This window comes from Oncorhynchus clarkii, chromosome 15 (assembly GCF_045791955.1).
Source record: "Oncorhynchus clarkii lewisi isolate Uvic-CL-2024 chromosome 15, UVic_Ocla_1.0, whole genome shotgun sequence".
Taxonomy (NCBI): domain Eukaryota; kingdom Metazoa; phylum Chordata; class Actinopteri; order Salmoniformes; family Salmonidae; genus Oncorhynchus; species Oncorhynchus clarkii.
In genome coordinates, this window is record NC_092161.1 from 29,570,168 (window position 1) to 29,594,666 (window position 24,499).

The 24,499-nt window shown below is 42.3% G+C and overlaps 3 protein-coding genes across 4 annotated transcripts; 1 reads left to right on the forward strand and 2 right to left on the reverse strand.

Annotated features, from left to right (window-relative positions):
* Positions 1 to 1,586: 1,586 nt before the first annotated feature.
* LOC139367176 (charged multivesicular body protein 5) lies at positions 1,587 to 6,751 on the forward strand. The gene is made up of 8 exons (XM_071105310.1): positions 1,587 to 1,777; positions 4,118 to 4,222; positions 5,006 to 5,052; positions 5,227 to 5,320; positions 5,410 to 5,481; positions 5,633 to 5,741; positions 5,997 to 6,112; positions 6,242 to 6,751. The coding sequence occupies exons 1-8, from the start codon at positions 1,709 to 1,711 to the stop codon at positions 6,290 to 6,292; spliced, it is 663 nt and encodes a 220-aa protein (XP_070961411.1). The 5' UTR covers positions 1,587 to 1,708; the 3' UTR covers positions 6,293 to 6,751.
* LOC139367175 (FAST kinase domains 3) lies at positions 6,667 to 10,637 on the reverse strand. The gene is made up of 7 exons (XM_071105309.1): positions 10,584 to 10,637; positions 8,226 to 9,718; positions 8,011 to 8,096; positions 7,712 to 7,886; positions 7,535 to 7,604; positions 7,326 to 7,440; positions 6,667 to 7,159 (listed from the first exon to the last, which is right to left on the reverse strand). The coding sequence occupies exons 2-7, from the start codon at positions 9,682 to 9,684 to the stop codon at positions 7,061 to 7,063; spliced, it is 2,004 nt and encodes a 667-aa protein (XP_070961410.1). The 5' UTR covers positions 9,685 to 9,718; positions 10,584 to 10,637; the 3' UTR covers positions 6,667 to 7,060.
* A 549-nt stretch (positions 10,638 to 11,186) lies between these two features.
* LOC139367178 (myosin regulatory light polypeptide 9) lies at positions 11,187 to 15,858 on the reverse strand. Of its 2 annotated transcripts, XM_071105311.1 has the most exons (4): positions 15,762 to 15,858; positions 14,283 to 14,486; positions 13,009 to 13,170; positions 11,187 to 12,411 (listed from the first exon to the last, which is right to left on the reverse strand). In XM_071105311.1, the coding sequence occupies exons 2-4, from the start codon at positions 14,464 to 14,466 to the stop codon at positions 12,239 to 12,241; spliced, it is 519 nt and encodes a 172-aa protein (XP_070961412.1). In that variant the 5' UTR covers positions 14,467 to 14,486; positions 15,762 to 15,858; the 3' UTR covers positions 11,187 to 12,238. The 2 variants fall into 2 exon arrangements, with proteins under 2 accessions (XP_070961412.1, XP_070961413.1); XM_071105312.1 differs by lacking the exon at positions 15,762 to 15,858.
* Positions 15,859 to 24,499: the final 8,641 nt, after the last annotated feature.

Sequence of the window (24,499 nt, forward strand, 5' to 3'; positions counted from 1 at the left end):
GTCAGGTAATATAAGCAAGTCTCAGTTTATGTCACCTAACAGGACTTATTCAGACTTAGTGTAAGGGGCCAGGAGAGAGCTTAGGGCATTTAGGGTACAGGCCGGTGCTGATGGTTGATGATAATGTAACGGATGTGAAATGGCTAGCTAGTTAGCGGTGCACACTAGTGGCATTTCAATCGGTGATGTCACTTGCTCTGAGACCTTGAAGTAGTGGTTCCCCTTTCTCTGTAAGGGGCTTTTGTGGAGCGATGGGTAACGATGCTTCCGAGGGGTGACTTTTGTTGATGTGTGCAGAGGGTCCCTGGTTCGCGCCCGGGTATGGGCGAGGGGACGGTTATACTGAAGTTATACTGTTTATACTGTTACATTGATGCTGTTGACCCGGATCACTGGTTGCTGCGGAAAAAGGAGGAGGTCAAAAGGGGAGTGAGTGTAACGGATGTGAAATGGCTAGCTAGTTAGCAGGGCGCGCTAGTGGCGTTTTAATCGGTGACGTCACTTGCTCTGAGACCTTGAAGTAGTGGTTCCCCTTGCTCTGCAAGGGCCGTGGCTTTTGTGGAGCGATGGGTAACGATGCTTCGTGGGTGAATGTTGTTGATGTGTGCAGAGGGTCCCTGGTTCGCGCCCGGGTATGGGCGAGGGGACGGTCTAAAGTTATACTGATGCAATAACACTTAGCAACAGTCAACAAAGAGCTATTTGAAAGTGCAATGCTTAAAACCAGCTAATTAAATTGTTTGGAAACAGACTTGGTGGAGACAACCGAGCACTGACAGTGTTCCTTGGTAAAGATTGCAACTCCACCACCTTTGGAAGATCTGTCTTTCCAAAAAAGGTTATAACCAGAAAGGTTAACATCAGTGTTCAAAACACTCTTTCTTAACCACGTCTCAGTAATGACCAACACGTCTGGATTCGAGATGTGAACCCACACTTTCAATTGATCCATTTTAGGTAATAAACTTCTTGTGTTAAGGTGCGGAAAACCCAGGCTTTTACGAGAGCAGAAATCCGTGGAGCAGATATCAGAGCAAAAGTCAGAGTTGGGGCTAGCAACAGTAGATGGGCCAGGGTGTACATGCACATAACCAGATATCTTCAGCAGTAATTACAATCAGGGCACGGCGGAGGACAGGGAGAGCTCTGCAGTGTTGATTATGACATTTGAATGTGCATTAGATGGCAACAAGATCCTATTGTACAGCAATTTCATCAGGTAACATGATGTAGCCTAAACTGAATAACAACTATTGTATTGCTATCTTTTCTCAATTAAAAACAACTTTTTGTTTGTTAATTTCAACATGTTTTATTGTTATTAATCTATTTATCCTTACATTTTAATCTGTTAAATTTCCTAACATATATATTTAGCAGGCCTAGTCTATTTTATGCTGCACATGTACTACTCAATCAACAACAAAGATTGCACATTTCTTGATTGACCTCTTGCCTCTCAGTAAACCACCCCCAAAAAATATATTTCTATATGTTCGTCTTTAAGTGTTTGTTATAAACGACATGACTTGAGAATGTAACTAAATAAAATAATATTTAGCACCACATTCCTGCTTTAGGGCGGTGGAAGATTTTTTTAGAAGTAAATCATGTGACGTCAGCTCAATGTTGCTTCCGGGTTTGCCTTATTTTTTTGACGGGCAGATAGATTCTTTGTTGTTTTGAGTTATTGGTTATTTATTTCAGAATGAACCGTATTTTTGGTCGAGGAAAACCGAAGGGACCACCACCAAATCTAACGGACTGTATAGGAAATGTAAGTATATGGAAATAACTTCATCAGAGCAGTGTCTTTGACAAACAAACAAAATAACTTTGCTTGCTGGCTAGCTAGCTGACATCTGATTGTTCTAGAAATAATGGGAGAGTTGTCCTGCATGACAGCCCATTTGATACCTATAGCTTATAGAATACTGTTTAGCTACGTACTTTTCAGCGTGGTGTAAGTTAGTTTGATTAGCATTGTAATATTGTCGTAGTTACTACGCTAACTTGCCTAATTATCTAGATGGCCAGTTGACAAAAGTACAGTAAGGTGATGTTGGTTTTCCACTGTAGGCTAAAACAATGATTCCCAACCAGGGGTACTGAAGACTCATGAGACCAAAGCCTTTTTGATCAAATGCACATGAGGGGGTACTTCAGGGGTAATCATGTGGTACTCGGGGCAGCGCCAAATTAATTTGGTGGTAGAGTCACCGAAACAAGGTTGGGAACCACTGGCTAAAAGGTGTTGTTTTTCCAACCAACCAGTTTTACAGGTTTGAACAAGGCTATTTAGCTAGTGCCATTGAAGGTAAATATAGAAGGTATGACTATTATAATAACTCATACATGTATTTTAAGAACTTTCTGATACCACAAAATGTTATTACACTGACTTCAGACTCAAACAATAGAGTTGAGGTACAGCGCATTCGGAATGTATTCAGACCCCTTGACTTTTAACATTTTGTTATGTTACAGCCTTATTCTAAAATGAATTAAATCGTCCCCTCTGCCTCTGAATAACATCCCCACAGCATAATACCGCCACCACCATGCTTCACCGTAGGGATGGTGCCAGGTTTTCTCCAGACGTGACGCTTGGCATTCAGGCCAAAGAGTTCAATCTTGGTTTCATCAGACCAGAGAATCTTGTTTCTCTTTAGTTGCCTTTTGGCAAACTCCAAGCAGGCCATCATATGCCTTTTACTGAGGAGTGGCTTCAGTCTGGCCAATCTATCATAAAGGCCGGATTGGTGGAGTGCTGCAGAGATGGTTGTACTTCTAGAAGTTTCTTCCATCTCCACTGAGGAACTCTAGAGCTCTGTCAATGACCATCAGGTTCTTGGTCACCTCCCTGACCACGGCCCTTCTCTCCCGATTGCTCAGTTTGGCCGGGCGGCCAGCTCTAGGAAGAGTCTTGGTGGTTCCAAACTTCGACCACTGTGTTCTTGAACCTTCAATGCTGCAGAAAGGTTTTGATACCCTTCCCCAGATCTGTACCTCGACACATTCCTGTCTCAATAGACAATTCCTTCGACCTCATAGCTTGGTTTTTGCTCTGACCTGTCAACTGTGGGACCTTTGTATAGACAGTTGTGTGCCTTTCCAAATCATGTCCAATCAATTGAATTTACCACAGGTGGACTCAAATCAAGTTGTAGAAACATCTCAAGGATGATCAATGGAAACAGGATGTGCCTGAGCGCAATTTTGAGTCTCATAGCAAAGGGTCTGAATATATAAATATGTAAATAAGATATTTCTGTTTTATTTATTTGCAAAAGTAAAAAAATGTATATGTTTTTACTTCGTCATTATGGGATATTGTGTGTGTAGATTGCTGAGGATTTTTTTCTTTCATTTAATCCATTTTAGAATAAGGCTGTAATGTAACAAAATGTGGAAAAAGTCAAGGGATCTGAGTAGTTTCCGAATGCACTGCTTTTGGCAACGGGGGTATATTAACATACAATAACGTTGCTTTACAATTCCATTTCAACTTACTGTGCGTTCATTATGATGGGGGGGGAAATTGACAAAATATCTAAGGGATAGTGTTATTAAAGCATTTCTAAACATTGGTTTCTGCTTACCTCATGTCAAAATAAGTCCTGCACAAGCCATATGTGGCAAAAACCAAAACGTGCACCCCTTGGGGTCCCGAGGACAGAGTTTGGGAAACCCTGGGTTATTGTTATCTGGGTTCCTTGGGACGTCCCTACCCCCTTAATCCTTATCTAACCCAACAAAACCCATTTAAAAAATGTCCACTTCAATGGGGAGACGTCAGAGTTGGGACATCCCAAGGATCCTTTCTAAACTTTTTCCTACACAGACCCACGTTCCGAAATTCTGTTTAATAATAAGATCCTTTAGATATTTTGACTCAAATTCCCTCCGTCGTAATGACCAACCGTCCTGCCCACCGGCACAGTAACTGGAAATGTTATTGTATTTAACTTCAGGCTTCGCACAGAGTTTTTTCGTGCAACCCAATACAATTGAAAGCAATGCTATTGTATGCAAATACACCCGCGTTGCTAAAAGCACCTATGTGTTATGAAAAGAGTCTGCCTGGCTAACTCGTTACTCTTTCTCTCTTCTTAAGGTTGACTCACGAGCGGAGTCTGTTGACAAGAAGATTGCCAGACTAGATGTTGAACTGGTCAAGTACAAGGATCAGATGAAGAAGATGAGAGACGGTCCTTCAAAGGTAAGCGTGAAGGCCTGCACTGAGTGAAGCAGACTGGGATAGTAGATATGTTTACCAGTCAGTCGTTTATTATACCAACCTGGTCTCAGAGCATTTCGTATTATTATGTACGTAAATCCGATAAATGCCATTTAGTATGATATGTTACATTTAGTATGGTATGTATTAGTTTCATCACCCGTTTTGTACGAGATGTTACTAATTACAATTCATATTATATGTTACGAATTTGAAAAAGTACAATATTTTATGAATTTGCAAAATGTATGATGTAACCATACCAAACATAACATATCATACTAATTTGAGTGTTTATAATTTGTATCGTGTTAAATATTAGCCACCGTCAGTTATACCCACATACATGTATAACTGTAGTGTCAGTTTCCTTACATTTTGCATCATTCCATTACATCGTTAGTTGCCCTTTCTTTCCTCTGTCACGTTTGTGTGGTTGTTCCTGAGGATCGCTAGCACTAGTGGATCATATTCAGCTATAAGTTGTGCAATAATTTGGGACATATAGCCTATTTTAATCCAAATGGAACGCAGTCCGTATGTAGCAGGTTAAACATGGAGCCTAGCACACGGTTTACGACGACTGGACAGTTGTCATCACAGTTGCGTTATTAGGGGACTACTGGTGCGTATTTTACGGGGGGGGGGGGGCGTCTGCATCCTCCCTCTACAGTTCCACTTGTTTGGAACATTATAAATGTACAGTATACCAGTATTTATGCTTGATGTTGTGTAAATGATGTTTCCTGGTTATGTTTTCATCAGAACATGGTCAAGCAGAAGGCAATGAGAGTGCTGAAGCAGAAGAGAATGTGAGTCATTTATGAAAGCAGTCTGCCAATGCCTGAAATGCCTCCAATCAGTCAGGACCAACGTCACAGTAGCACAATGATGAACCACATAATGAGCTGTAAACCATAGTCACATGAGCACATCATAATGTCTTAATTAATAGAGGTTATCATTTGAATTGTGATGTTTTTCAGGTATGAGGGCCAGAGAGATAACCTCACACAGCAGTCCTTCAACATGGAACAGGCCAACTACACAATACAAACTCTCAAAGACACAAAAACAACAGTAAGATGGATCAGTAATGACTGTGGCACTTACAATTTACTGTAGTTGTCATAGTTCTCTGGGTAAACATGTCTGACATTGCATTATAGGTGGATGCTATGAAAATTGGAGCCAAAGAGATGAAGGCGGCATACAAGAATGTGAAGATCGATCAGATTGAGGTAAGCCTTCTATTTGGCTACTCAATATATTCAAGTTATCTGGTTTGTGTTCACCCAGGTTAAGGGAATGTGGGGTTTCAGTGAGGATGGCCCATTGGGTAATGAGAATGACAGACGTTTGGGTTAAGAGCTCTTTGTGTTCCTGATGCAGGATCTCCAGGACCAGCTGGAGGACATGATGGAGGACGCCAACGAGGTGCAGGAGGCGATGAGCAGAAGCTACGGGACGCCAGAGATCGATGACGATGACCTGGAAGCAGGTCAGTACTGTGAGAGTATGACACAGCCACAAGGAAGACAATACACTGACACTATTATGTTACAACAGTTGGTTTTGCTCCAGTACAGACTAAATCTATATTAACACTGCTATATATCAATAGATGGCATAATTTCCCACCACACTACAGAGAAGTTTTGTTCACTTCAGCCCAGTTACAACATCAGTCAATAAAGTCCTTACGTCAATAGGATGCATGTAATAACTGTGCATCAATGGCTGTGTTTGTTCCCAGAGCTGGATGCCCTGGGAGATGAGCTGCTGCTAGATGATGACAGCTCCTACCTGGATGAGGCCAGCACTGCCCCCTCCATCCCAGAAGGAATACCCAGTGACAGGGCAACAAACCGGGTACACATCTCTCTCTGACAAACATAACTGTTACCAATGAACAAGCTGCCTTGTTCATTGGAGACGCATTTATGATCTCATTTAGATGTTTCCTAATAAAATGTCATTTATTGTGCATATGTTTTTCAGGATGGAGTTCTGGTGGATGAATTTGGACTACCACAGATCCCTGCCACATAATGAATAGACAGCAGGCAGGAACCAATGGCAATTCTCACAACTGTTTTTTTTATTTTTTATGTATCATAGCCTTTTTACAATGTATATCCGACTGATGCATTATTACGTGGTGGTAAACAAGACTCAACCCGCCTTAGCTTTTGAAGAGAATCCATGGTGATGCATCAGCTATGCTATTAATTCTTGATCATATGAACAAATGTTTTTTTTTCTCCAAGGTGTTTCTTGGTATTTGGTTCTAACTTCTCCTGCAGCACTGTGTTGCCAACTACCAATAAATATAATATATTTCAAAAGATGGTAATGGTGGATTAGTTATAAATCAGGCATATGTTTTGTTGTATTTTTTTAAACAAAGGAAGGAGACAGGACTAAATAAGTCATTTAATTATACAATAGAACACTAGTAGCGTGTAGAATTACAATCGCTCAAATGCAATAAATACATTTCTGAAAGTATTCATGGAGTTGAATGATATGCTTTCTCTTCGTGTACAAATGTTGGACAATGAAGCATTTAGACGAGGGCTCTCCAAACCTGTTCCTGGAGAACTACTGTCCTCTAGGTTTTCACTGATTCTAATAATTAGCTTGTTAATAAGCTGAATCAGGTAAGTTACAACTGGGGTTGAAGTGAAAACCTACAGGAAGGTAGCTCTCCAGGATCAGGTTTGGAGAGCCCTGATACAGACCCTTACAAAAACACAGTGCCCAAACTGTATAGTTTTATGACAACCACAGCAACAAAGCCCTTGTTTGAGACGGTCATCACCAACTGAGCCTATAGCTGAGGGGGAAGATCTTCTTGTGAAGGTATTCAACAACCTCAGTCTTGTTCCAAAGATTTTCAAATTCATAGTAAGGAATCTGAAAAAACAAAAGACTATTAGTAACAAATGGAGCACAGAGCAAAAACAGAAGATCCGAGTGAATACAGATATGCTCTTGACAGAACATAAGCAGAGGGGCTGAAATCAGAATTTACAGCAGATGGAAAACAGAACACTCAAAGGTTGCAGAGTGAATTTCTGACCTGAACAACTTCGTATCCCAGAAGCCTCAGGTGCCGCTGCTTGATGGCCTCTTTCCCTAGCAGCTGTCTTGTGTTCACAGTGAACCTCTTGTGGCCGTCGATGCAAACTGCTATCCTGCAAGTACACAAGAGTGAATAAAATCGCTATAGTACAACAATTTTATCACCTATGTTTATGAATTTCATGGTTTAAATGTATTGTTTTATACCTCTTGTAGATATCATCGATTTGACTGGCAGGCAATACATATCCTTCCTCGTCAAGCTTTATTTCCACATCTGAAATGACAAACAGAGGCCGGATTTGTCTTTGCACCTTTCATTTTCAGTATATGGATGTCTGAAGCTTTGAATTAAAGGTTAGCGGTGTTGTGTCTGTACGTTACCTAGCGTGTAGCAGTATGGAGTGAGGACTCTGGAAGCGAAGTAGGTGCGGGCCCCTAGTAGATCTACCAGGCCAGTTTTCACATAGTTGTAGAGGTGTCCATCAACCGGCGTCTCCAGAGACCGACCAGGAGTTAGGAAAGACTTGACACGGTACTTAGGAAGGAGCCTCGGACCCTGGGTTTAAAACAGGGTGTTAAGGGTGAATCGGAGGATAGTGTGCTAGGATGTCAACACTGCAGTTGAAGTTGACAAGTGATCCTTAGAATGAACATTGATTTGTACTAACTCGTTAGCCTACCTCATAGAAAGGGCATTCAAGCTTCACAGTCATGTAGAGTTGGGTCAGTTGTGCCAGAACAATCCGGTCAACCCCTGAGCCTTGCTCTGGAACACAAATTAATTTTAAAAAGTATTAATCAAAGGCCGTGCAATTGATTAACCAAATAAACTGTGCCGATATAAGTATGGAGAGTAGTAAAATAAGCGTGGGCTAATTTACTAAGGCTGCATTACCTTGTAGTTGCTGGAGGAAGTAGCGGTTGAAGACCTTGGACACAAAGTTGACAGGGAACCGCTCTACCAGGATGCAGGAGTGCAGCAGGTTGAGGAGTGTCCGGGGCTGGAAGTGAGAGAAGCGTGCGTGCAGGATGGCCTCCACCTTCCTGAACACCTCCCCGGCGTTGGGCGGCAGGTAGCCCAGCTTCCCGAACGGCATGATCTGCCTGGCCACTTGGCTGGTGCTGTATTCGTCTGCCCGGTACACAAAGCTCTCTGCCACCGCGTCAAACACTGGCAGCGACAGGATGTTCCGACGCCCAAAATACTGCATCACCTTGGTCACTGTCTCTGGGTGGGACGTGAACGTCATCTTGGGCACATGCCTCTCCATGGCCTCCACCAAGAAGTGGTCGCTGTGGCCGAAGTGCATGAGCGCCCCGAGCACTAGACCCAGCTCCTCATCTCTGAAGTTGGGTATGTGCCTGACCGCCTGCTTACAGAGGCTAATAACCAGGGGCATGACCTGGGTCTGGTTCAGGACCACCAAAGCACTAAGCACGCTGCTGATAGCAGGGGGGTCCATACGCGAGGTGACTGACACAGTGTAGGTGTGCATAGCGTTTAGGAGGTCCTGGTAGCGACCCTCCTCCCCTACTCCAGCCTGCAGCAGTCTGTATACTGCAGTGAGTTCTACCAGGCTCCACTGACCAGGCCCCTGCCTCTGTAACTGCACCATCAGCTGCTCCAGCATCCCACAGCCAGGGCCCTCCAGGGCCAGCAGGGCCTGGCCCAGGGTGCACAGCTGGCCCACGCTCATCTGGCCCCTGTCCAGCCGCTCCTGGCTCTCTGACACCAGCCGAACCACCAGCGTGCTCCAGGGGTCCACATAGAGGCGTGTGCAGGCCAGCAGGGCAGAAACCAACCCGGCCTCCGTCAGACGCCCAGAGTCCCGCTCCAGCTGGCAGCACAGGGCCCTGAGAGTGTCCTCTTCCAGCACTTTGGGGTCCTTCAGGGAGATGCCATCCTGCTCTATGTCAGCCACGCAGTGCAGGGCTGCAGCTGCCATGGTGTCAGAAATAATCTCCACCGTGCGGAGGAGTCTCAGCACCTGTCTGGAGGAAGAGCAGCTAACCAGGCGGTCATGGAAGGCCTTCTCCTCTGCATCAGTGGGCCGGTGCAGCTGACTCAGACGGAACCTGGGGACTGAGTCTTTGTGGAGGCTGACTGATCCAGTGGTGTAGAAAGGGTCCTTGGTAATGGTGGACAAACTCATCCTCCCACAGTCTGGCTGACTGAGTTTCCGACAGCCCTGCCTCTGGATACAGCGCTCCGCTGAGGTCCATAGACACGCCACACACATGGGCTCCCCTATCGGAACACTCAGGAGTCTGGTGCGACTCAGCTCGCCAGGAGGACAGAGGTGTGCCCCTGTCTGCCTGAGAAGTTGAAGCCTCTTGATCACCTTTAAAGCCATGGCTCTGTTCCAGGACTCAATAGGCAGTTCAAACCTGTATGAGCATAGGAGCAGATGGTTAGCTAAGCCTACAAAGTTCTGGTAACTAAGTTGACCTAATGGGCGGTTTCAGTTGACAATAATCACTGCAGTAAGATGGTTTCCATGGAATGTCCCATTCATTTGTATGTTAGCTTGCTAATTGTGGGGCGGCAGGTAGTGGTTAGAGCGTTAGACAAGTAACCGAAAGGTTGCTAGATCGAATCCCAGAGCTGACAAGGTAAACATCTGTCGTTCTGCCCCTGAACAAGGCAGTTAACCCAGGTCGTCATTGAAAATAAGAATTTGTTCTAAACTGACCAAAAAATAAAAGGTATTAAAAGCATATTAAGTAACCTTGGCTTGCTGGTGGTTATCAAACCAGCGACTGCACGCAGTATATGCTAACTACGCATACCACGACCTAGCCATACATTAAGAAAATCCATTCAAATGTCAGCATTTTGCGAACTAATGCAGTGCAACCCACCGGAGAGCACAAAATGTAATTTTGCCCTTGTGTTAGCTAGCAGTCATGGCTAGCAGGGATACAGATTGTCAAATTAACGTCAAAAGTTTAGACTGTATTGCATTTTAGCAAACTATAACCCCAAACATTTTCATAACCTTAACAATTATCCTAACCTAATACGTTAATTATCCTAACCTGCTACGAAAAGTCAAATCTGACGACGGCTGTATACGTTCTAGTGAACAATTTAGCTAGCTAGCTGCAAAGCGGAAGTTCATGTTATATTATGGGCAATACAATAGATAACTATTAAACGTGACAATGTCCTACAACGGAGGCATTGAAAGGATACCTTTCCTTACTTTATGAAACTAAACAGTTCGCAAGAAGAGTACTAGGTACAGATTACCTTTCGTGGAACAGGAAGGTAAAAGTAAAATCCACCCACCGGTAAAGCGTGGTTCGGTAACGAAGGTGCTCATTCGTGATTGGCCCCGTTGTAAACTAATAGGGTGGGTATATCTGTTTCACAACGCCACTAGAACGCGCTGTAAACCATTTAAATGTTACCAAACTAATACTGTACCGAGTGTGTTTGTGATATTTCAAATTATTCAGCTAATCCTGCATATCCTTGATTGACTAAAAGTATCGATGGGGATAAGTAAACTGAAAAAGTTTAACTGCGCATTCAAGGTGGACCCCCATGATGATTTGACCTACATTATCTTCAGAGGCAAAAATCAGGTTGAGGTCATACTCGGATTCCTCCGAATTAACGTGGTTTATTGCAGTTTTTGCATTGATACTGTATACATATTTCCCCCCATTGATTTGAACAGTATGTAGGCATTTAAAACAAATCCTTTCAAAGTAGCTGGTGCTCAGTCTTTGACATGCACTGCCACACAAACTAGGTGGAATGAGTAATGTGGGGACATGACATAACAGCCTGTGTTGCATAGGAAGACAGCAGAACAAGGGAACCATCAGCATACTAGACAAATCCACATTCAGACAACGTAATGTTTATTTCAACAGTCAAATCATTTAAACAGGGTCAAGAATGGAGAATACAAGTTGAGTACTTTATTTATAAAGCTTATATTTATTATAAAATGTAAAAATTCAGCTAGACCAGGCCATTTGAGGCACTTGCGTCGAGTTGCAGTTGCCATCATTTTGACGTCACAGACCAGTCCCATGTTTGGATAGTCAATCACCAGCTAGCCACATTTCTAATACAGATTTCAAATCTGGCAATGCTGAAATGGGAGCTCACAGCTGGGAATTCCACAAAAAGAGTGCCCTTCGCTAATTTGAGTCGAATTTGTGAACCAAAATTGCATTTTAAATGTGCCCTTTAATATAGACCACATGGAGAATAATAAATCTGAGTGTTTATATGAAGACTAGCTAAAGTGCCAAGAGTCAGTATTTTGACGTGTCCCGCCATGCACACCGACTTTTTAAAAAACCCCACTTAACACCAAAATGTCACCATCATTGTAAAGCACCATTTATTTTGTTGCTTTGACAGTCATTTGAAGAGCTTTTTTAATTTCATGTGATTAGTAAATAATTTACACTTGTCCCTCATTTAAGGTAAACCCTGTGACGTGAACTGAACGCTCATTACTCTTTAAATATTCTTTTCTAAAGAAACATTGAAAAGGTGGGGCATAAACACATCAACCCTATGACACAGATTTAAACAATTGTCATTCAATTGCCACTCCCTGTTGCACACAAGCTTCCATTCCCAATGAAAATGTGATTTAAGAGGAAATAATCAGCCCTGTTACTATAGTAATGCTTATTTATCATATGGAAAACTTAAAGATGAACAAGAGGCCTTGACAGAAAATTGTTTCCTTTTACCAAGTTAGACTTTTCAAAAGGCATTGAATTGGTGGAATGACCCAGGTATGGTTGATAGCAGTGGTTTCGCCTTGCTTAACATGGGTTTTATAGAGCAGAGACATGCAGCAAGATGGTCTAGCTGGGTATAAAGGAGAAGAGGGGCCAGAGAGAAACCATAATATGACTGTCATGGTTGTGGTCTTAATCGTCCTTATCCTTGGCGCCGTGTTTTAGGATGCGCGTGAACTCCACATAGTTGAAGTTGCTCTTTTTGTCAATGGGTGCCTCCCTGAAGAGCTCGTCCACTTCCTCGTCTGTGAAGCGGTCACCCATGGTGGTCAGCAGCTCTCTGAGGTATTCCTCCTGGATGACACCTTAGGACAGAGGGTGACAGACAGGTATGCGAAAATGCCCATGGTACTTTCCCCAGGCGGGTATGCACAAGCTAAGTATTTGTTGAGTCACACCCAACCCATCAGCTGTTTCTGAAATGATCTGCGCAAACAAAGCAACCTGAACACATTTGAGCAAAGTTCACAGAAAGCATCTTTGTATTTACAATCCATTTAAGGAATATGTAGCCTGCTCAAGGGTGGTATTTTGAAAGGAAGTTGGGGTAACAATCCTGTCAAGGAAATAAGTGTACTGTGTGTATTTTTGTAAGCATGAATTTCCCATATGGACCCATTTCATATTTATTTCAGCCCAAACCCCTAGGAGCTATGGTTTAACCCACAGGTCCAGCTGTTATTGGGACAGCCCATGTTACTATCTCAAAAGCTAGTCCAGTCTATCCAGCTGAGTCAGAGATTAGGGATATCTTGAAAAGCAAACAACTCAGGAACTTTGTTCTCTACACAACACTGGCATCCATTATCAGCATCTAAAACAGCATTATCTATTCAGCCAGAGACCAACATGACGTCATTCCCATTAGGCTAATTCCCTAAACTTTTCCCCAAAGACCTTACCTGTACCCTCTTCGTCGAAGCAGGCAAAAGCATTTCTGATTACGTCCTCAGGGTCTGTGCCGTTGAGCTTCTCACCAAACATGGTGAGGAACATGGTGAAGTTGATGGGCCCAGGAGCTTCAGTCATCATAGCCTCCAGGTACTCATCAGACGGGTTCTTCCCTGAGAAAGAATCAAAGTGCCACATTAGAACAGACTGCAACTCCCTGTTAACAGTAACCTCGTTTTACAACATTGGCATAAATGGTTTCAAGCGTATAAAACAATGGGAACAGGGTGTAGGGAATGTTAATGGGAAACGGCCTGCTCTTTACTAATGCATGACTGGTATTCTATTGAAACACTAACACTAGCTGGAAAACACACCCAACCCCAATAAATAGAGGCAACTCGGTGCTCTCTGTCTCAATCTGTCAAACACTTGATCAAGATAACTATTGAAGGGGGAGCTTAACAGCCTAATAAACACTCAAGAGATACCCGAGCACCATACTTCAAATCAGGTTGGAGTTAGCGAGGTAATTTCAGTCAGCTCTGGATAACCGGTACCACGAATGTGGCTCACCTTTCAGCCAGGTATATTTCTATGGCAATGAATCCTTCACAACGAACCTGCTCCGAAGCAGGCTAACTCACAGCTAACACAATTTCTCCTGAATCAAGTGTCTGAGTCACAAGTTGGAGGACCAATGACATCAGATACCCTCCCGCTCATTAAGACTGTCATCATCCTTAATTTAAGGAAGACTAATGATTGAATATTTCATCAAATGTCATAAGACAGCCATCATATTAGAGTATTTGCTTTCCAAACTATGTCACACGACAGCATTTTGCGAAAGGGAAACTGACAGCCGAAATCAACCAGACTGTAGTTCCCAGTCAAGTCAAGACTGGCAGCCAGTGTACTCACGAGTTTAACAGTGAAATTGCCGGGGTTAGAGGTTTCAAAACACGTCTCTGGATCATATGTTGCCTGCTGAATTTGAGAACTTTTTTAAAAATTTAGAGCAACAGTTTGGCGTTCAACTAGCATGCTAGAGTTAACGACAGGCGGACGAGCAATATCCAGTTGTAGTACGGATGAAGCCCGACCTGGAATGTGAAGCAGCCTAGCTTTATAAAAGCCTGAATAGATCTAGCTTGCGTCATAGTATACCACTCTGGAAATCATTCAGTGCCTCTGTTTCAAATTGAGTGAATTAAGTCCAAGAGAAAACAGGCTGATTTCAGATCAGCAGAAGGGGGTTTCAGGGACAAGCTAAGATACCCACCCAGTGAGGCTAGCATGTCATGCAGATCCTCCTTGTCGACAAACCCATCACGGTTCTGGTCAATCATGTTGAAGGCCTCCTTGAACTCCTGGATCTGAGACTGGTCAAACATAGCGAACACATTGCTAGTAGCACGCTGGGGGCGCTTCTTGGTGGTCTTTCCCTTTGCCCTTTTGCTCGACATTTTGGCTGTTGTGTGTTTACCTGTGAGGGTCAAAAAAGCATATTCCTGAAGTCAGCAGCCACAGATCTGTAATATCCCAAATCACTTTACATTTACCATTTCAAAGCAGACTTAGAAATAGTGTTTGGATGTCAATGAAGCTCAGTTCATTGGACAACATCTTATGATAGTTAAGTTATGAAAAACATTGAGAGCAGCAGTTACTGGCTCATGCAATTACCCAAAATAAGATTTGACCAGTTACACCCAGCTTCCCTTGGCTATGGGCTAATCTAATTCAGACTGGAAAATAATCCCTGGAGAGGTGTCCTCACTACACTATAAATGGAAATGTTATACTGCTGTTGAAGGCTGTTCTAGTTCTCTTAACACGGGATAGGAAAAACTAGTGACGTTGAGAGAAAAAAATTCTGGCAAGTTCAACAACCTCATTCTGAGAGAGGGCCACTGCTTCAATAGTATGCCTCCTACCTAGTAATAGATGGAGCCAGTGGTCCACACCACTGACTAACTATTATAGCAACAGCACAGGATAAGACCGGTTTAGTGATCTAATTTGAGGTTGCGCAATACTAGGTGACTGAATTCAGACTTAAATTCAATCTGAAACATGTTAGCTAACATCAACATATACTAGTAGCGGTACGATTGACTATCTACAAACACCAATTGAAATTCCATACTTTGAGAAAGAATTGAGTGAAAAGGCAACTTTTAGTTAGCCATACTACGTCATGAATGGACAATGGGGCCTATAAAAATAGATTAATCTTGCTGCCAGCTGTTGCTACTATCAACGCAAGCAGTATCGTAGAAATGAACATACAGCACACATTTAAATTGACCAAAATGTGGAATGGCTATGATAAAGTTAGGAGAAAGATGACGTTAGCGACATTGAGGAGACGATAAAAACATTACGAATGCCAGAATGCTCGCTAGGTAGATACTGCATTTTGTTTTGGCACATCTCGTTACAATATACAGATATCTAGCGTGCGATCTCTTGGTGCAACTTAAAACAATTTTAACTTGCTAGTTAGAACCGCATTTTCTTTTTCCCCTTCAGGAAATACTGTGATCTTGGCAGTTAACAAGCCGACTGTTAGCTTATTTAGCTAGCCTGCTGACTCCGCTAGCTAAAGCTAAATCATCCAGCAAACAAATAGTTCCATATGAAAACCATTGTAGCGTATACATTTCAAGCTGTACTGCCGACACGTCAATAGTAAAGTGGGATTAGCAAGTGAAATAACGCTTATACGTTAAAATAAGCAAATATTAGACCTAGCTACCTGATTCCCGAAAAGCTGGATAGTCAGTTAGCCCGTGCTGCCCTCTCACAACCACCGCCCTAACTTCCTTAAATGTTTCCGCACAGGAACTACAGACCAAACTAACTTCAGAAAATGGGGAGGAATTTATAATGTCTAAATCATTTTTATTTGATTTCAATTATTTTTTAACAGTATAAAAAAACAATTATATTTTGTAGATATGTAGTTCATGTACTTTGCTTTGACTATACATAACTTGATGTAATGCTTGTAAATCAGTTCAGTTTTACTTGGGTATACCCTCCATTGAAGTTAATGGGGTTTCCTCAAAACACTCCTTTGCTACGTAAACATTCTTGAGAAATGCCCAAATACGGAGAAAATAAATGCATCTTACTGTGCCTTATCATGAGTAAGATAACAATGCTTTGGTGACACCATTTTTATTAGACTATAACTCTGATTTCCTCAATATACAAAACATATAGCCTACCAAATACAATGATTATATAACAAAAATATGTTTTATTGTCACATACACCAGATAGAGGCCATGAAATGTGTTGTTTCACAAGGTCAGCCATAGTAGTATGGCAGCACTGGAGCAAATTAGTGTTAAGTGCCTTGCTCAAGGGCACATTGACAGACTTCGTCACGTTATAGCTCAGCAGCTTAACACATCAATATTTTGATAGTACCCTAAATGTTTTGGAATATCAGTAAATTGACATTTTCACATATGCTCCAGATATGAAAAATAATGACTGGATGGATAATTCTAGATGCTTTGGGGAGAATTTTCATGACATCCCCATTTGGGTCAGAGTGAACAGTTGGTTCCCCGTTGCCATTTGGAGAAGGTTAAGTACTGGAGATCCAAAGCAAGAAAGCCCTATGGAACCCACGATGACTCACTGGTTAAAATGGGCCACAGCAGTAACCTAATGGGAGTTCTCAGTGAACACACACTCAAAGGGAACAAGAGAAGGGGTTTAGCCATGTAGACAAGCCACAGGCACATTCAGCATGGAAGAAAAAGGCTTATGATGGCAGCCATGCAACGCAGCTATGAGACCCTGGCATTTTCAACACTTGTTTATACAACATTGAATAACATTTTAGTTGAGCCCCACCACCTTGTCATAGGCCAAAGGAAGAGTAAACATAAATAACTATCCCTATTGGTGCTATTTTACAAATGATTAGTTTGGTTGTTCAAGATATGAGCTATTAGTATAGTTTATAACTTTGGTCCAATAACCATCTGCTTAATGAAAAGGAGTGCATTCTGCCTGCTCCCAAGATAAGTGGAATTATTCTTAGTTTGTTTAACCATAAAAAACTATTTTTAATATAGAGTCAGCAGATTGGAACCAGAGACATGTATTAAACCCTGCACCTTAGAGGCTGCTGCCTATGTACATAGACATAAAACACTGGTCACTTTAATAATGGAACAGTGGTCAATTTATGGACAGTAAATGGACAGTATATGTAGTATATATGAAGAATACAGAAGGTCGAGAAGTATATGTACAGAAGTAGTTATATAGGGTGAGCCACGACTAGAATACAGTATATAGATACACACACACAATAGTTTTAGAACACCTACCCATTCAAGAGTTTTTAAATGTTTTTTGCTAAGGTGTATGTAAACTTCTGACTTCAATTGTACATACACACAGTTGAAGTCGGAAGTTTACACACACCTTAGCCAAATACATTTAAACTCAGTTTTTCACAATTCCTGACATTTAATCAGAGTAAAAATTTACCTGTCTTGGGTCAGTTAGGATCACCACTTCAATTTAAGAATGTGAAATGTCAGAATAATAGTAGAGAGAATGATTTATTTCAGCTTTTATTTCTTTCATCACATACCCAGTGGGTCAGAAGTTTACATACACTCAATTAGTATTTGGTAGCATTGCCTTAAAAATGGTTTAACTTGGGTCAAACATTCCCAGTTGCCTTCCACAAGCTTCCCACAATAAGTTGGGTGAATTTTGGCCCATTCCTCCTGACAGAGCTGGTGTAACTGAGTCAGGTTTGTAGGCCTCCTTGCTCACACACGCTTTTCAGTTCTGCCCACACATTTTCTATGGGATATAGGTAAAGGCTTTGTGATGGCCACTCCAATACCTTGAATTTGTTCCTTAAGCCATTTTCCACAACTTTAGAAGTATGCTTGGGGTCATTGTCCATTTGGAATACCCATTTGCGACCAAGCTTGAGATGTTGCTTCAATATATCCACATAATTTTCCTGCCTCATGACGAAATGTATTTTGAGAAGTGCACCAATCCCTCCTGCAGCAAAGCACCCCCACAACATGATGCTGTCACCCCCGTGCGTCACGGTTGGGATAGTGTTCTTAGACTTGCAAGACTTCACCTTTTTTCTCCAAACATAATGATGGTCATTATGACCAAACAGTTCTATTTTTGTTTCATCAGACCAGAGGACAGTTCTCCAAAAAGTACAATCTTTGTCCCCATGTGCAGTTGGAAACCGTAGTCTGTTTTTTTTATGGAGGTTTTGGAGCAGTGGCTTCTTCCTTTCTGACTGGCCTTTCAGGTTATGTCGATATAGGTGTAATTTTACTGTGGATATAGATACTTTTGTACCCGTTTCCTCCAGCATCTTCACAAGGTACTTTGCTGTTGTTCTTGGATTGATTTGCAATTTTCACTCCAAAGTACGTTCATCTCTAGGAGACAGAACGTGTCTCCTTCCTGAGTGGTATTACGGCTGCGTGGTCCCTTGGTGTTTATACTTGCATACTATTGTTTGTACAGATGAACATGGTACCTTCAGGTGTTTGGAAATTGCTCCCAAGGATGAACCAGACTTGTGGAGGTCTACGATTTATTTTCTGAGGTCTTGGCTGATTTCTTTGGATTTTCCCATGATGTCAAGCAAAGAGGCACTGAGTTTGAAGGTAGGCCTTGAAATACATCCACAGCTACACCTCCAACTGACTCAAATGATGTCAGTTAGCCTATCAGAAGCTTCTAAAGCCATGACATAATTTTCTGGAATTTTCCAAGCTGTTTAAAGGCACAGTCAACTTAGTGTATGTAAAACTCTGAATCACTGGAATTGTAATACAATGAATTGTAAGTGAAATCTGTCTGTAAACAATTGTTGGAAAAATGACTTGTGTCATGCACAAAGTAGATATTCTACCACTCCATTTGTGAAATGTGTCTTCCATACACTGTATATATACACATACATACATACATAACATATAAAGATGAATAAGTACAGAAAAAGGCATTTGAACCCAGTCTGACACAAAAAGAAGATTAATGTGGGAGACAAGCCTGTACACAATCTATATACAGTACACACGTACCATTTACCACATAGAAGTTAAATATTTGTTATAATTTAATTATAGGTAGCCCTTTTTCTTTTATTCCAGGCTTTATCTAAATATTCTGCAAACGTAAATATACAATGGACAAAAAACTTGCTTTTATTTTAATTGCAATTATTTTTGTATTTAACCTTTAATTATCCAGGCAAGTCAGTTAAGAACAAATTATTGTTTACAATGATGGCCTACACCGGCCAAATCCGGACTACACTGGACCAATTTGGCGCCGCCCTATGGTACTCCCAATCACATCCGGATGTGATACAACCTGGATACGAACCAGGGACTGTAGTGATGCCTCTTGCACCGACATGCATTGCCTTAGACCGCCACGCAACTCGGGAGTCCTTTTGGGTAGGTTCTACATAATATTTCTCTCACACATGAATTCACACTTCGTCAAACAAAAGGTTCTCAATTTGGGTTTATGATTCATCTTCTCCACCCTCCTCCACCCCCTCATATTGTATCAACAATTGTTTTTTAATAATATCTGTCTCCCTTCATTTGGCTTTCGTACAGATGTTAACAGTCAGAAAAAGGTCAGACATTCCAGTTGCCCAGGCTCCCCCTATGGGTAGATTCCATTGAAAAACTTGACTAGCAATTCTGGCAGTTGTCATATCCAACACTGTATTCCAAAGTCTCCCCATACACACCTTCCTTCTCACCTCACAGGGTTCCCAGCCCATGTCCGCAGTTATTGCAAGTATAGGTGCAAACTTGTGGACACCTAAAACCCCTGTCTTTATAGGCTAAAATATCCCTATTTACAAAATCAAAAGTATATATACTCCGGACTCCGACATTGCTCATCTTAATATTTCTATATTTCTTAATTCCATTATTTTACTTTTTAGATTTGTGTGTATTGTTGTGTACTGCACTGTTGGAGCTAGGAACACAACCATTTCGCTACACCCGCAATAACATCTGCTAAACATGTGTATGCGACCAATAAAATTTTATTTTATAAAAATAATTATGGGAACAGGTGCTGCACTACAACGACAGGAATGAGCAATGGAGACCAATATATTGAGACCCTAATGTGTTCATGTTTAGAGGATACAAAGGGTCTGCTACTTGAAACTGGGATGGCGAGGAGAGCTTAAATCTCAAAACTATTAAACAATCTAATAATAAACAATCTAATAAAACTAGTTAAACGTCTAGTTTTGATTTACATGTGGTTGAGTTGTCAACTATAGTGAATTCAACGTGAAATCAACAAATGTCACTATGTCGTTGTGTATTTAGGAAAATAAAGTTTGAAAAAAATTACGGAATTCCCTTGCTTGGAGGATTTTTTGCAAATCCAACGTCATTACGTTGTTTTTTTCCGGTTGAAATGACGTGGAAACAATGTTTATTCAACCAGTTTTCCCCAGTAGGCATTGATTAGTGAATTTAGTGTTTTTCTGCTGGGCTAGAACAAAAGCCTGCCCTGTGCCTGTCTGACCAGAATCAAATAATACTGTCTCTAAACATGACCTCATATTGCACTGCCCATATTGACCACTAGAGGGTAATAGTCTCATAGGGGTGGAAACTAAAACAAAGTTTGCATTCATAATCACAATTGACCAACTTCCAGTGGGAGTTTCACAGAAGCCTAGCTTGAAATGATTCTGTCTCGCCACGATCCACAACACCCACTCCTATCTAGTTGTACGTTGTGGGGTTGTTGATTGTTGATTGTTGGCATAACCAGGGCAAACTGGTGTGATGCTCGTTGGCAAAATAACTTACTGACAAGCCTGCCAACACACCAGAAACAATCGGAGGCACGTGGTTAAAGTAGAATGGCTCCATCCCAAAAGTCACCCTAATCCCTATATAGTGGACAGCTTTATACAGTGCCTTCGGAAAGTATTCAGACCCCTTGAGTTTTTTAGCCTTATTCTATTACAGCCTTATTCTAAAATGTATTAAATACAAACATTTCCTCAGCAATATACACACAATACCCCATAATGACAAAGCAAAAACAGGTTTTTAGAAATGTTTGCAAATTTATTACAAATAAAAAACTGAAATACCTTTTTTACATAAGTATTCCGACCCTTTACTATGAGGTGCATCCTGTTTCCATGGATCATTCTTGAGATGTTTCTACAACTTGATTGGAGTCCACCTGTGGTAAATTCAACTAATTGGACATGATTTGGAAAGGAACACACCTGTCTATATTAGGTCCCACAGTTGACAGTTCATGTCAGAGCAAAAATCAAGCCATGAGGTCAAAGGAATTGTCCATAAATCTCTGAGACAGGATTGTGTCGAGGCACAGATATGGGGAAGGGTACCAAAACATGTCTGCAGCTTTGAAGGTTGCCAATTTCCAAGAACACAGCGGCCTCCATCATTCTTAAATGGAAGAAGTTTGGAACCACCAAGACACTTCCTAGAGCTGGCCACCCAGCCAAACTGAGCAATCGGGGAAGAAGGGCCTTGGTCAGGGAGGTGAAGAGGAACACGATGGTCACTCTGACAGAGCTCCATAGTTCCTCTGTGGCAATGGGAGAAGCTTCCAGAAGGACAACCATCTCTGCAGCACTCCACCAATCAGGCCATTATGGTAGAGTGGCCAGATGGAAGCCACCCCTTAGTAAAAGGCACACGACAGGCCACTTGGAGTTTGCCAAAAGGCACCTGAAGACTCTCAGACCATGAGAAACAAGATTCTCTGGTCTGATGAAACCAAGATTGAACTCTTTGGCCTGAATTCCAAGCGTCACGTCTCAAGCAAACCTGGCACCATCCCTACGGTGAAGCATGGTGGTGGCAGCATCATGTTATGGGGATGTTTTTCAGTGGCAGGGACTGGGAGACTAGTCAGGATCGAAGCAACGATGAATGGAGCAAAGTACAGAGATATCCTTGATGAAAACCTGCTCCAGAGCGCTCAGGACCTCCGACTGGGGTGAAGGTTCACCTTCCAACAGGACAACGACCCTAAGCACACAGCCAAGACATCGCAGGAGTGGCTTCGGGACAAGTCTCCAAATGTCCTTGAATGGCCCAGCCAGAGCCCGGACTTGAACCCGATGGAACATCTCTGGAGAGGCCTGAAAATAGCTGTGCAGCAACGCTCCCCATCCAACTTGACAGAGCTTGAGAGGATTGGCATGGGAAGAACTTACCAAATACAGGTTTGCCAAGCTTGTAGCGTCATACCCATGAAGACTCAAATCAAATCAAATTGCATTTGTCACATGCGCATCTGTAGACCTTACAGTGAAATGCTTACTTACAAACCCTTAATGAACCAACAGTGCTTCAACAAGTTAAGAAAAACATGTTAAGTAAAAAAAATAAAAGTGACAAATAATTAAACAGCAGCAGTAAAATAACAATATCAATAGCGAGACTATATACAGGGGGTACCAGTACAGAGTCAATGTGCAGGAGCACCTGTTAGTCGAGGTAATTGAGGTAATACGTACATGTAGGTAGAGTTAAAGTGACCATGCATAGATAATAAACAGAGAGTAGCAGCAGCGTAAAAGAGGGGTCTGGGTAGCCCTTTGATTAGCTGTTCAGGAGTATTATAGCTTGGGGGTAGAAGCTGTTGAGAAACCTCTTGGACCTAGACTTGGCGCTCCGGTACAACTTGCCGTGCGGTAGCAGAGAGAACAGTCTATGACTAGGGTGGCTGGAGTCTTTGACAATTTTTAGGGCCTTCCTCTGACATCGCCTGGTTTCGAGGTCCTGGAGGGCGGGAAGCTTGGCCCCAGTGATATATTGGGCCGTACGCACTACCTTCTGTAGTGCCTTGTGGTCGGAGGCCAAGCAATTTCCATACCAGGCAGTGATGCAACCAGTCAGGTTGCTCTTGGTGGTGCAGCTGTAGAACCTTTTGAGGATGTTTTCAGTCTCCTGAGGGGGAATAGGTTTGTTGTGCCCTCTTCACGACTGTCTTGGTGTGCTTGGACCATGATCGTTTGTTTGTGATGTGGACACCAAGGAACTTGAAGTTCTCAACCTGCTCCACTGCAGCCCCGTTGATGAGAATGGGCGCGTGCTCGGTCCTCCTTTTCCTGTAGTCCACAATCATCTATTTGTCTTGATCACGTTGAAGGAGAGGTTGTTGTCCTGGCACCACACGGCCAGGTCTCACCGCCTCCCTTTAGGCTGTTTCATCATTGTTGGTGATCAGGCCTACCACTGTTGTGTCATCGGCAAACTTGATGATGGTGTTGGAGTCGTGCCTGGCCATACAGTCATGAGTGAACAGGGAGAACAAGAGGGGACTGAGCATGCACCCCATGTTGAGGATCAGCGTGGCGGATGTGTTGTTACCTACCCTTACCACCTGGGGGCGGTCTGTCAGGAAGTCCAGAATCCAGTTGCAGAGGGAGGTGTTTAGTCCCAGGGTCCTTAGCTTAGTGAAGGGCACTATGGTGTTGAACTCTGAGCTGTAGTCAATGAATAGCATTCACACATAGGTGTTCAAGGCTGTAATCGCTGGCAAAGGTGCTTCCACAAAGTACTGAGTAAAGGGTCTGAATTCTTATTTCAGTTTTTTATTTTGAATACATTAGCAAACAATTCTAAAAACCAGTTTTTACTTTCTCATTATGGGGTATTGTGTGTAGATTGATGAGGGGGAAAATGATTTAATCAGTTTTAGAATAAGGCCGTAATGTTACAAAATGTGAAAAACTGAATACTTTCCGAAATGCACATTGTACATTGTGCGCTATAGGGAATAGGGTGCCAATTGGGATATAGACACACTAGTGGCATTGGACCATCCTTCTGATTTACTGCAGGGTGTGATGAAGTCATTAGCCCACCATGTTATCACATTCCTGGCTGGGAGGGCACCTGAACGTTCAACAGAACTGTGGAGATTTTTTCAAGAAATACATCCTTAATGTGAATTATGATTGACACACTGTTAGGGGAAAGGGGGCTTAGCCTTAGATTACTGTACATCCTGGACCTTTTAGGTTAAACCCCATTGAATAAGAGCGCAATCCCCTTTGATGTTCAATCACGCACAGAGCTGATCCCAAAGAGATCCAATAATCCTGAATTATAGGACCTGCATGGCTGGTCCTATGTTATATTGTACATTCATAGGTTTCTGATTGGCCGTATCAGTAGGAACTCCTAAAGATCTCAAAAATGCCTTCAGGATCTGTTTCCTGGAAATAGTGCGATGAAGATGTTTGACTAGTGATGCTAGGAATAAGGCTTAAACTTGGATCACCTGTCTTGAAAAGTTGTAACAAGTAAAGAGTGAACCACGCCATGCATGTGTAGGCCTCGTCTTAGATTCTTCATCGCTTCAGTATTCACTCACTACTCAGGGAACGTCACGTTTGTCAATTTCACATGCAGGGTCAAAAGGCTATTG

Bases quoted from the DNA above. Each gene is read 5' to 3' on its own strand.
- LOC139367176 (XM_071105310.1), top strand. From the start codon at position 1,709: ATGAACCGTATTTTTGGTCGAGGAAAACCGAAGGGACCACCACCAAAT. The intron at 5,742-5,996 runs GTCAGTACTGTG...GTTTGTTCCCAG, and splicing joins TGACGATGACCTGGAAGCAG to AGCTGGATGCCCTGGGAGAT. The intron at 6,113-6,241 runs GTACACATCTCT...TATGTTTTTCAG, and splicing joins GTGACAGGGCAACAAACCGG to GATGGAGTTCTGGTGGATGA.
- LOC139367175 (XM_071105309.1), bottom strand. From the start codon at position 9,684: ATGGCTTTAAAGGTGATCAAGAGGCTTCAACTTCTCAGGCAGACAGGG. The intron at 8,097-8,225 runs GTAATGCAGCCT...TTTGTGTTCCAG, and splicing joins CTTCCTCCAGCAACTACAAG to AGCAAGGCTCAGGGGTTGAC. The intron at 7,441-7,534 runs GTATAAAACAAT...GTGTACTTGCAG, and splicing joins ATCGATGATATCTACAAGAG to GATAGCAGTTTGCATCGACG.
- LOC139367178 (XM_071105311.1), bottom strand. From the start codon at position 14,466: ATGTCGAGCAAAAGGGCAAAGGGAAAGACCACCAAGAAGCGCCCCCAG. The intron at 13,171-14,282 runs GTGGGTATCTTA...ATTCTTTCTCAG, and splicing joins TGACATGCTAGCCTCACTGG to GGAAGAACCCGTCTGATGAG. The intron at 12,412-13,008 runs GTAAGGTCTTTG...CTCTGTCCTAAG, and splicing joins CTTCGACGAAGAGGGTACAG to GTGTCATCCAGGAGGAATAC.